This window comes from Mobula birostris, chromosome 3 (assembly GCF_030028105.1).
Source record: "Mobula birostris isolate sMobBir1 chromosome 3, sMobBir1.hap1, whole genome shotgun sequence".
Classification (NCBI taxonomy): Eukaryota; Metazoa; Chordata; class Chondrichthyes; order Myliobatiformes; family Myliobatidae; genus Mobula; species Mobula birostris.
Window position 1 is genome coordinate 180588467 of NC_092372.1, and position 12296 is coordinate 180600762.

At 37.6% G+C, this 12296-nt stretch overlaps 2 protein-coding genes across 5 annotated transcripts in view; both read right to left on the reverse strand.

Moving 5' to 3' along the window:
• cubn (cubilin (intrinsic factor-cobalamin receptor)) overlaps nucleotides 1-717 on the reverse strand; it is a 392255-nt gene extending 391538 nt beyond the window's left edge. The window contains 3 exon segments of the mRNA XM_072254425.1: nucleotides 106-235; nucleotides 359-418; nucleotides 713-717. Coding sequence (XP_072110526.1) covers nucleotides 106-235; nucleotides 359-418; nucleotides 713-717 — 195 coding nt within the window.
• A 3019-nt stretch (nucleotides 718-3736) lies between these two features.
• The window catches only part of trdmt1 (tRNA aspartic acid methyltransferase 1), a 97868-nt gene continuing 89308 nt past the window's right edge, over nucleotides 3737-12296 (reverse strand). For 2 of the 4 annotated variants that reach the window (XM_072253787.1, XM_072253790.1), the window contains 2 exons: nucleotides 12077-12206; nucleotides 3739-4850 (listed from right to left, as the gene is read on the reverse strand). In XM_072253787.1, the coding sequence (XP_072109888.1) occupies nucleotides 4750-4850; nucleotides 12077-12206 (231 nt within the window). In that variant the 3' untranslated portion in view covers nucleotides 3739-4749. Of the gene's footprint in view, nucleotides 4851-12076; nucleotides 12207-12296 lie in introns of all 4 variants that reach the window. The other 2 variants (XM_072253789.1, XM_072253788.1) reach the window with 2 other exon arrangements.

Genomic DNA, 12296 nt, shown 5'->3' on the forward strand with positions numbered 1-12296 from the left:
TACTGTGTTTTACTTGACAATTGTATGAAGCTATTTTCTTCCATTTACTTCCATTCTTTAGAAAACTGCTACCTTAGGTTTCATATGACAAAATTCAGTTATTACCTGCATAAATAATTGTTCAAGGTCATTGTTATTTAGTTTAATCTTCCCAAGTGCTGATGTCTTGAATTCAATATTCCTTAGATTGCCAGTTTGAAATATCAAATTGCCATTTTTTGAAATAACTCTCGGCCTTAGAATGAAATATATTTGGATTAACAAAGTAACAGCATGATGATGCTAACTTCACAGACAGTTGCATACATTTATTTCCCTTTGAACAACAATTCCATAGAAGTTATTAAATAATACCTACTGGTCACTACTGACACTTTTTTGTTGATTATTTCCATCATCTTCAAATTCACATTTTAACCTGCAAAATACACAAATTAAAATTAGTATCCGGATAGATTGCCTGGAGTAAATCATTCTAGTCGCATTTCCTCCGAAGTTTGTTTGTTGAAATAACTACTTAAAGTGCAGGATTTAAGAAAGTTGTACCTTTAACCCAAACAAATGAACTTTGCCCACTTCAGATATGATTCATCCAAATTACTGTCAGTCAATTGAGATATAATATCTAATGTTACATCTACCTTCTGTCTGGTAAGGTACTTCAATTATACTCCAAAACTTTGCCTATTAGTTGTGTATTCAGGAAATATACCACATATTCCTGGGAGATAAGTGGCAAAATACAGATCTTGCACTGGAGTTCTGGAGCTCCAGATTTTCCAATAGGGAAATGAGACTATAATGACCAGAATGAAAAACATGTTGAATTCTCTACAACATGCAGTGAACAATGTTCCAGAAGTCAGTGACCTTTTCACAAGGTCCTCTCTGGGATGAATAATTCAAATAAAACAACCAATCCTTTAATTAATTTAAAGATGTCCAGCATAACTTTTCAGTTCCTCAAATCTACGTGTTACCAGAGTAAAAGGTTCAAGCTCTTTGTTTGGGCCAAGGAAAAGCATGTATTTTGGGTGACTGACAACTATGGGAATAGCCCAGGTTCCAAATAAACCAAAACTTGTTTCTCAGCTGTGGTATGTCATGGCCACTTCCTGTAAGAGGTTGATCAGTGAGTTATGTCTCCAGTTGATTGCATACATGCAGGTATGATATAGTAACAAATCTAATTGGTTTCTCTACAGATCACTATGACATTTAATTTTGTAAACGAAAACTTTTTCAAGCTGCCATTGACAACGGTACCATTTTAATCACAGCTCTGATTGTAACGATTCAAAACAGGGAATTTGTTTGCCAAAATAATATTTTTATCCATTCACTCATGATGAAATGCTTGTCAAAATGGCATATAATTCCAAACATGTGACAATCAAAGTCCTGTCATTTTAACGAGAAATCACATCAATGCATAACATTGGAACTTTAGATACAGAATATCATAATGGTTGAATTCATTCCCACATTGACCAAATTCATGTTTAGCTCTTGCTTCAGTCCTCTTTGGGCCCCTTCCTATTAAAACTTTTTAAACAGGTTTTAATGTCTGTGTTGGTACTGTCTCTTATTCAGCCCCTCTGCAATCGTTTTCCATTCTGCTTTCACTGTTAAAATAGCCAACTTTCTCCAATGAAGGCATATTGCATCCCAATACTAAGACAGCTGTTCCAGTTCCCACACTTATGGTTTCATTCCCAACAAAGAACAATGATTGCACTCCCCTTATCCTCATCTCTCACCCCACAAGCCTCCTCATTCAATGAATCATCCTATGGAATATCCACTTTCTTCATCACAATGCTACCAGCAGCCTCATTTTCCCCATAATTTGAAGACACTTTTAGAAAAATAAACCTTGAAATGAAAATATAATGCAACTTAGCTACAAGGTGAACAGTTTTACTGCTGCAGAAGACTTATTCACTCAACTTCCTCATGCTGTGTCCCACTTCCAACATTGTACATCAGTGAAATCCAAGCAGAAGAGAAGCAAAAACTGGCTTTTATCTCTCTCATCATCCTGTAACCCAAACAGACCGTCCACATAAACAGCATTTTCAACTTAATTGCATTTCATCCAACTTAATTTGGTGTGTTTGATGTGCATGTGGTCTCTACATTTAAGAAACTAAACACACCTATGTTGAGAGTTGAGTAGAATATCTCTGTTTGGTCAGCAACATCGTCCCTGATGTATCCAGTCATTAATTCACTCTGGCCTCTCTATCTCTCATATTGTTACAATGAAACCTACTGTAAACTTGTGAAACAGTATCTAATCTTCCAATGAGCAACTTTGCAGCCATTTGAACTCAGCAATGAAAACAATTTCAAATATCCAGACTTCCCAATTTGTTTTAGAACTGTACAGTTTGGATGGAAGGTTTCCAATTGTAATAAATTCTGCAATTGCTGGAAATCTTGAGCAACACACACAAAATACTGAAGGAAATCAGGAAGTCAGGCAGCATATATGGTGGGGGGGGAATAAACAGTTGATGTTTCAGGTCGGGACCAAAATATTAACTCTTTTATAGTCTCTCCAGAAATGCTGCCTGCTTTCTGGGTATTTCCAGCATTCTCACTTATTTCTCTTTGACAGCAAGTAAAACATTTTGTATTTTAAAGTATTTTCCTTTTACTTGTGGTTATCTATGAATTCTTATTCACAAGCTCTCCAGACAGATCAACTGAGAATAGCAAGCCTTCATTGTACTATTTAGCCAGTACCTATATATAACTCCCATTCAAGCTCCCTTGATCAATTTTGGTGTCTGGAGCTGCATGGAGGGTACATGTTCTCTGTGTGTCTGCATTGGATACCTCCAACTGCAGCAATTTCTTCCAATATCCCAAAGATCAGGTTAATTGACTCTCATAAGTTACCCCTCATGTAGTGAGTGGCAGCAGAATCACTCGGTGTGAAGGGGATAGTGTGAGAGAACAGGTCACAGGGAAATAAATGAGTGAATGCAATTGATCTGACATCTCACATTGATTCAACAAGAGTGAATGGTCTCTTCCTATACGATCAGGAATCACAAATATGAAAAATCAAAGACATTGTTATTCTCTTCACCACTCTCCCCATCAACATAACTAAAGATGTGTTTTCTTTCTAGCTCTCTTAAAAGTTAACTCTCTATCCACAGATGCACAGGACATCAAATAGCATTTTCTGTTTTGACTTCAGACTTCCATCCGCAACAGTATTTTGTTTTCTGCTTGTAGACTAAGACAAGACGGCCAGGAAAGCTTGGAAACAGTCTAGTCAAGGATTTTTTTAAAAAGTGGCATTTCATTAGCTAGTGAGCAGACCTCATACGACATTGCAATAGAGAGCTCAATAATGTAACTGAACTGTCCAAAACTTTTTGCAGTGTCATATATGGCACCATGGCTATGGTTTGTTCACTGAAGTTGATAATTATGGAACTGAGTTTATAGCAAGCACCAAAAATAATGGGGTGTTAATTTGTCCTCCAGTGTATACTAAACTTTCCATATAATGATGGATATTGACTGACCACGGCTTCTGATACTCCATTAACTGAAATCATTCTTTCTTACAGTGTGATTTCAGAAGTGAATACTGTATGCAATTGTGGCTTAACCATACACTATACACGTGTAGTGCAACTCCATTCAACAGAATTTTGACACACTCATATCAAAATGCAGGACTTCCCTTTAATAAAGATTCTGAACTCTTCTAACTTTTTCCAGATAAATATTAAACATAAATATTAGAAGAACAGAGGAAGGTACATGTCTTAGTTTATATATATTACATAGACAATGGCAAAACAGTTCTTTCACTTTATTTTAGGAAAAGTGAATGGAAGGACGCACATCCAAATGTACACAAATTTCCAATATGATCAAATGAAAGTTTCTTATTTAATTGTCAGATATTGTTTAGACTGAAAGGACTAAATGATGTTAAGAGTGCAATGCTTGTGCTTATAATTTCATAAAAAGGCAACTTAACAGCTTGATTGCTGCAATTTCTAACATTGAAGGTCACAATGACTCTTGACAGAACATTTCCTTTAGCCTGTGATCTTGAAAAAAACAGCTTTGTCATTCTTCATGTTAAAATAAAGTAACAAAATTTGACAACTTTGATAGCCGTAGGAGGATATCAAATGTCTAATTTATCTAAATGACAGACATAACAAAAAACTGGGCATGAAAAGCAAAAAATCTGCTGATACCTTAAACCTAAAGTAAAAACAAATGCTCAAAATACTCAGCAGGACAGGCAGCATGTGTGAAGGGAGAAACAGAGTTTACATTTTGTGTTGATGTCCTCCTGTCATTACTGAGGCATTTATTTTTCTGATAGTAGGTTGCAATCTGATGACCAAAAATATTCATAAATTTACAGAGTTCTTAAAAGTCTTTATTAGAAACAGGCACCATTTAATATGTACATCAAGAATTATTTTAATGAGTTTTCATTACAATATATGGTGACAACAGGCATATGTCAAAAACTACAGCAAGTCATTCAGATTGAGCTATGATTCACTTGTACATGCAAGAGAAGCAAATGATAAAAATGTTCCAAGACATCTACACAAATAAATTAATTAGTCTTAATGAAATCAATGATTACTTCTGATGAACACTATTGAGAAACACTTTCATATAATCTATTACTTGCTGGCTAAAATAAACATACATTTTTATATACTGTACATCATAAAAATTCTGTTTTCAGCATCAATCAACCATCAATTTAATAAGCTTAGCTACCACATGGATATTGAGGCTATTTCCCAGCAGGCGGTATCTTTGTTTCAGTGAAATTTTCTCAGGGAAACCTGCAAGTTTAATCAAAATAAAATACAGATTATGATTAAATACAATTCTTGATTCCTGTTTTAGCTCCCTTTTGCAACTTGCTCATTGTTTAGTGACATTAAACATTAACTGCTGGTATTGAGATATATTACAATGAATAGGGTTTATCATCAACTAACTACACGGACATGAACTACCACAGAAATGTAAAAAAATGTTTAACTGTTCATGGCCACCAAGGTCAATTGCAACATTCTTACCACCACTACTACTCAAATTAATTATTAAGAGCAAGAAACATGACAAGGCAGTAACACATTAAACCAGATTATTTACATTCTGATCCCACCAAGAACAGTTATTGTTGATCCAAATTTAAATATTTTTCTTTCCCATCTTCCCCAAGATGGCATTCATCACTATTGAATGAAAATAATGTAACTAGTGGGTCACACTCCAATCCAAATCAGAAAGTTGAAGGTCCAAATTTAAAACTATGCTAACAAACTGATGAAAAGTTGCTGCACTGTTAGTAAAACATTAACACATCTGCAACAGATGATACCATCCTATAAACTTAATAAACAGATTCCTATCTTCAAGCATATAGATGTATTAGCTTGTCTTGAGCAAGACATTATCAAAGTACAATTATCTGATGGCAATCTTGTAAACCAAATGAGTACTAAGAGCTCTTTTCGCTCTCTGCTCAAATAGTGCTGATCCAACTGTTCCATTCTAAGAAACCTCAGATAAGTCAATCTCTAACCTAATAAAGTTATATCAAGCAACTGAAAAGCTCAAAGCATTACTCCTAATTAGCATTTCATTTAATATTTCATATTTTACTGCAACTTTAGCTTTTTTGCAACAGATGTAATAATTAAAACACTGGATGGATGGCATCCATTAGTCTCGTGAGACCATGGATCTGCATCTGGAAAGTCTTGCTTCAGTCTCTCCAGGGCGCAGGCCTGGGCAAGATTGAATGGAAGACCAGCAGTTGCCCAAGCAGCAAGTCTCCCCTCTCCACAACACCAATGTTGTCCAAGGGAAGGACAAGGGCTGATACAGCTTGGCAGCAGTTTCGGCGCGGGAGTTGCCACAGCGAGGTTGAAGGCAACGTCCGACTGCCTTAGGGACTCTGGCTCCGGATTTGTCCTCATGGTTTACTCCCGAAGCCTTTCCTATGAGTGGGTATGGTTGTAAGGCAGCGGAGGTTTGAAATCAGAGTTTTCCCTCTCTTAGGTGGACTGCCTTCCCAAGCTGACGAGCTCCATCTACCCGAAGCACTGGTTTTAAGGCGCCAGGACCAGCCTTCACCCATTCTCCTGTCAGTGGAAGCAGTTCCGCCGGGCTTAGGGTCTAAGCCACACGAGAAGGCCAGGAGTTGGACTTGGTTGTCAGAGGCTATTTGAGGCGCATGCCGTGAGGAGCACTTTTAGGTAGTGGGAGCTTGTCCCCACTACCACTCCTTGGCTTGACAACCTTGGAATAATTAAAACAATAAATATAGAAAAGGAAGAAAATAGCACGAGCATGAAAAATGCAAAGAAAAAAGAAATTCAAATCAAATCGTCCTTAATTTCAGCTAACTGCATCTTTTGCACTTTTCACCTGCTCCAACACCTTCTGAGGAGTCAAGATTATCAAGAAAAAACAGGAAAAAAACCTCTTTAACTGTCCAAAGAATTGAGTATCTAGGAAACAATGGTTGCTGTCTACATAAATACAAAAAATTACTGTAACCTCATCATAACTATGGTCAGAAGAGTTTTTAAATCAAGGCCTTGTTGCAACCAACATCACTAGAAGAGCCTGGTTAACCACAATCATGTCACCTTGGAGCAAAGATAGTTAAGAGGATATTTAACAGAAGTGTACAAGATGATTGGTTCTGAGCAGAGTAAACATAATTGACAGAGGCATAGATATAAAAGTTGGGGTGTCAGTATTTAAATGGGGCAGGGTTTATTTAGATGATATTTCACAGGAACAGATATTCTCAGGGAAATGCACAGCAGAAATGTGGAAATTGTTTAGGAAGCATTTGAAAGGTATTTAGGATAGGTTTGTCCAATTGAGACAGAGGAAAGATGGGCGGATAAAGAAACCATAGTTGACAAGAGAGGTGGAACATTTAGTCCAGAGAAAAAGTAACATATTTAAGGTTTCTTATTTAAGCAAAAATCAGACAGGGCTCTTGAAAGTTATAGAGTAGCCAGGAAGAAGCTTAAGAGAGGAATTAAAAGAACTAGAAGGGAACATGAGAAGGCTTTGGCATGTAGGATTAAAGAAAATCCAAGTCATTCCACAGGAAATGATCAGAGTGAGGGTAGGAATGCACAGGGATAAAGGGGAGAAACATGCACCTAGAGTTGAAGGAGATAAGAGAGGTCCTTAACAATACTGTGCTTCAGCACTCACCAGGGAGAGGACTCTCGATGAATGTGACTTCAGCATGAACAGGATAATATGCTGGGTTAAAAAAGAGATAAAACATTAGGACAGCTAAGTCTCCAAGGCCAGAAGGGATATACCCAAGGGTACTATGAGAAACAAGGGAAAAGATTTTTTGGAGCATTGATGACAATCATTGTGACCTCCCTGGCTTAGAAGTAGTACCTGAGGATAGGAGGATGGCAAATGTTGTTCTATTCTTTAAGAAAGCTAATAGGGATAATCCTGAGAATTATAGACCAGTGAGACAAAATCATCTGTGTGGGCAAACTAATGGAAAAATTCTTAGGAACAGGATATATGAGTATTTGAAGAAGCAAAATCTTAATAGGGACAGGCAGCATGGCTTCATAAGGGGCAGGTTGAATGAGTTTTTTAAGGATGTGAAAAGGTAAAGCAGTAGATGCGATGTACATGGATTTTACTAAGGCATTTGACAAGAGCTGGAGTCCCTAAGGTAGACCTATATTGAGTTCAACACTGACGGGCAACACCAGTGATATCGCTGGTGCCAAACTGTATCAGACTCTGCCATTCCTTTGGATTCATTAGCTACATGGAGAGCAGGAGCCTGCCGCATGGGCAATAGCTTGCTCTCCACATCGTACTGCCCTGGCTTTCATATCATGCAGACAGCTGGGACACAACATCCATAACCAACCCTGACCAACGGAGGGCCTCTACATTTAAGATTAGTGGAGGAAAATTTTATGGGGATGTCAGAGGCAGTTTTTTTCCAATGGTAAGTACCAGGAAAATACTGTCAGGGGTGGTGATGGAGGATAATGCATTAATTCATTTAGGAATTCTCTTTGATAGGCTGAATGTAAGAATACTGAAGCATTATGGATTGTGCAGGAGGGAAGGGTTAGATTGATTGTGGAGTAAGAGTATATAGGTCAGCACAACATCATGGACCGAAGAGTCTGTATGGTACAGTACTCTTCTATGTTCTATGTAGGGGAATTGAAAACAAAATTATATATGCAAGTGTTTTTGATCTGTACAGAAAGAATCAAATAGAGCCATTACTTCAGCTGGGTTAATGGGGAGCATTCACACTCTACAAATACCCAAACCACAACAAACTGTCAGATGTTAAATTAGGAACACCCAGAAAAGCTGAAATATAATTAAAAAAAAGATGAGTGGGAATGGTAATCACATCGTTACAGGGCTAAAGTTCGACCCTCCACCTGGTAAAGATAACTAGAAAATGATAGATTTTCCTATGATATGGCAAATCTGTAACTGTTTTGTCATGATTTTCATTTATGTCCTTGAATCTGGAATTGTTGACAACTAAATAAAATTTCTTTGCTACTTCCTTTACTCTTATGTTTTGCTCTCTTATACAATTGAAAAGTTTCAGTGAAAGCTTAGTTGAAGAGAGGCCATTCATACCACCTGAATTACTTCTTTTTTAAAAGCAAACCATAATCATTAATTATAACTACTATTTCAACCAACATGACTGTAAAATTTTCATAATTGGCTTTTTATTATGATTCAATATCTTTAAACACAAAAATTCATAGTTAGTTATAGTGAAGAAAACAGTCTCCATGCAGCCAATGAGAATACCAAACAACTAAATTACCTACTTGCTGAATGGCCTACAAATTCTTTCATTTTGCCTTGGTGGTTTGGACTTGAGCACAGGTTCCACAGATTAAAATGAAAATATTAAACTGCATCAATGTTTCCATAAAAGCAGTTACTCTTTAACTTTTATGACTGCTTCCCATAAAAATCTGAAACAGTTTGAAAATTGAAAAAAAATAGCTTGCTATCTGAAAAAAAAATCCTCTTTTTCACCGTAAAAATCAATTTCTGAATATTTTTGTTGTCTTCTGTTGTAGAGTTATTACTTCCACTCGTTTCCTGAAAGGAAAGCAGTCTACTGCAAGACTGTGATCTGCAAACACTATTCATATCTATTTTATTAAATTTACCTGTTGTAACATCGATATACCTTGCAGAGAAAGAGAATTAAACATGCTCACCACCTTGCAGGACATCTCAAAATGTGTTTGTATTTATATTACATATTTAATGGTTCATTAGTTTGGATTTTAGATCCAAGATCAGAAGACCATGAGACAGAGGAGCCAGTAGGCTTATCGAAAATGCTCAGCCTTTCAATTATCCTTCTCAACCCTATTCTCCTGCCTTCCTCCCATAACCTTGGACACCCTTAGTAATCAAGAATCTAGTAACATTACTTTAAATATACTCAGTCACTTGAATTCCACAGATTTACCACCCTCTGGCTAAAGAAATTCCTCCTCAACTCTGTTCTAAAGGGATGTCCTTCTACTGTGAGGATGTGTCCTCTGGTCCTAGACTCTCCATATTCACTTTCAATATTTAATAGACTTCAATGTGATCACCCCTCATTCTTCTAAACTCCAAGTACAGATCCAAAACCACTAAACGCCACTCATATATTAACCCTTTCATTCCCAGGATCATTTTTGTGAACCTCCTCTGGACCCTCTCCAATGCCAGCAGATCTTTTCTTAAATTGCTTACAACTGCTCCAAGTGCGGTCTGAATAATGCCTAATAAAGCCTCATCATTACATCTTTGCTTTTATCTGCCAGTCCTCTTGAAATGAACTCAGAATCAGAATCAGACTCACGTTTATTATCATCAGCTGATAATACTAGGGTGTTGATAACCATTGTACACTAGGGCTCTGAAAGAGGTAGAAGTAGAGATTGTGGAGGCATTAGTAATGATCTTGCAAAATTCATTGGACTCTGGCATGGTGCCAGAGGACTGCAAAATTGCAAATGTAACTCTACTCATTAAGACAGGAAGAAGGCAGCAGAGAGGAAATTATAGACCAGTTAGCCTGACCTCAGTGGTTGGGAAGTTGTTGGAGCCAATTGTTAAAGATGAGTTTATGGAGTACTTGGTGACACAGGACAAGATAGGACAAAGTCAGCATGGTTACCTTAAGGGAAAATCTTGTCTGACAAACCTTGTCTGGAATTCTTTGAGGAGATTACACGTAGGATAGTTAAAGGGAATGTAGTGGATGTTGTATATTTGGACTTTCAGAAAACCCTTGACAAGGTGCCACACATGAGCTGCTTACCAAGTTAACAGCTCATGGTATTACAGGAAAGATATTAACATGGCTAGAGCATTGGCTGATTGGTAGGAGGCAGCAAGTGGGAATAAAAGGATCCTTTTCTGGTTGGCTGCCAGTGACTAGTGGTGTTCCGCAGGGGTCGGTATTGGGACTGCTTCTTTTTATGCTGTATATAAATGATTTAGATGATAGAATAGATGGCCTTGTTGCCAGGTTTGCAGATGATATGAAAATTGGTGGAGGGGCAGGTAATGTTAAGGAAACAGGCAGGCCGCAGAAGGATTTAGACAGATTAGGAGAATGGGCAATTAAGTGGCAAGTGAAATACAGTTTTGGAAAACACATGGTCAGGCACTTTGATAGTAGAAATAAATGTGCAGACTATTTTCTAAACAGGGAGAAAGTCCAAAAGTCTGAGGTGCAAAGAGACTGGGAGTACTTGTGCAGAACACCCTAAAGGTTAACTTTCAGGATGAGCCGGAAGTGAGGAAGGCAAATGTAAGGTTAGCGTTAATTTTAAGAGGTCTAGGATACAAGAGCAGGGATGTGATACTGAGGCTTTAAAAGGCCTCACGTTAAGTATTGTCAACAGTTCTGGGCTACTCATCTAAGAAAAGCTATGCTGGCATTGGAGAGGGCTCAGATGAGGTTCACAAGGATGATTCTGGGAATCAAAGGATTATTATACAAGGAACGTTTGAGAGCTCTGGGTCTGTACTTGCTGGAATTTAGAAAGATGAGGGGGATCTTATTGAAACCTTCCGAATGTTGAAAGGTCTAGACATGGTAGATGTGCAAAGGATGTTTCCCATGGTGGAGTGTACAGGCCAAGAAGGCACAGCCTCTGGATAGAGGGGTATCCATTTAAAACAGAGATATGGAGAAATTTTTAGCCAGAGGGTGGTGAATTTGGGGAATTTACTACCACAGACAGCTGTGGAAGCCAGGTCATTGGGTGTATTTAAGGCAGAGCTTGATTGGTTCTTGATTGGACGTGGCATCAAAGTTTACGGGGAGAAGGCCAGGGAGTGGGGCTGAGGGGGGAAAAAGGATCAGCCATGATTGAATGGTGGAGCAGACTTGATGGGCCAAATGGCCAAATTCTGCTCCTATGTCATACGGTCTTAATATTGTATTTGCCTTCCATGCCATCAACTCAACCTGTAAGTTAACTTTTAGGGAATCCTGCACAAGGACTCCTTATCGGAATTGTTTGTGAGTCTTACTTAGAGGACCGACTTAGACTCATTAACTAATGAATCCATATTGCTATATTTAAACATCAAAGCTTCTTCTATTGTAAGCTTAAGATACAAGCACAAAACATCTTGAATATTGATGTACAACTCAAGGGTCCACAGCAGTAAGTGACTGTAGGCAAGTACCTACAATCCTCCATGTTCTAACTGAGTATTGCCATTCCTGTACAGTGGGAACACATGTGGACATGAGGTTTCCTATTGCAGAAACAGTGAAGGAATATGAAGACCTTAACAGCTTTTTGAGCAGTTCAGTGACTGGATTCATAGCAGCAGCAAAATGAGGAGCTGGTCGCTTTCTTGGCTCCTGTCTAAGTAATAGGTAGAATGTGTAGCTTTTTAATATATATATATATATACATACACACATATATATCAGTTTTATACAACACATACTCAGAAATGTATTTTGTACTGTACATACTGAATTCTGGAGGAAATCCATGGAGATTTGCTATTTCTCTTGGGGTGAAATATCGAAGTTTCAATTTTGCCAGTTGGGTCAATTTTTCATCTTCTGACATTGTCTCAAATGACAGGAATACTAAGGCAAGCTATTAAAACAAAAAAAATGCAAAACAAGTAAATATAAAAAGGAAAACTATTTGCTTTGAATATACATGTTCTCACTAGAGCATAAATGA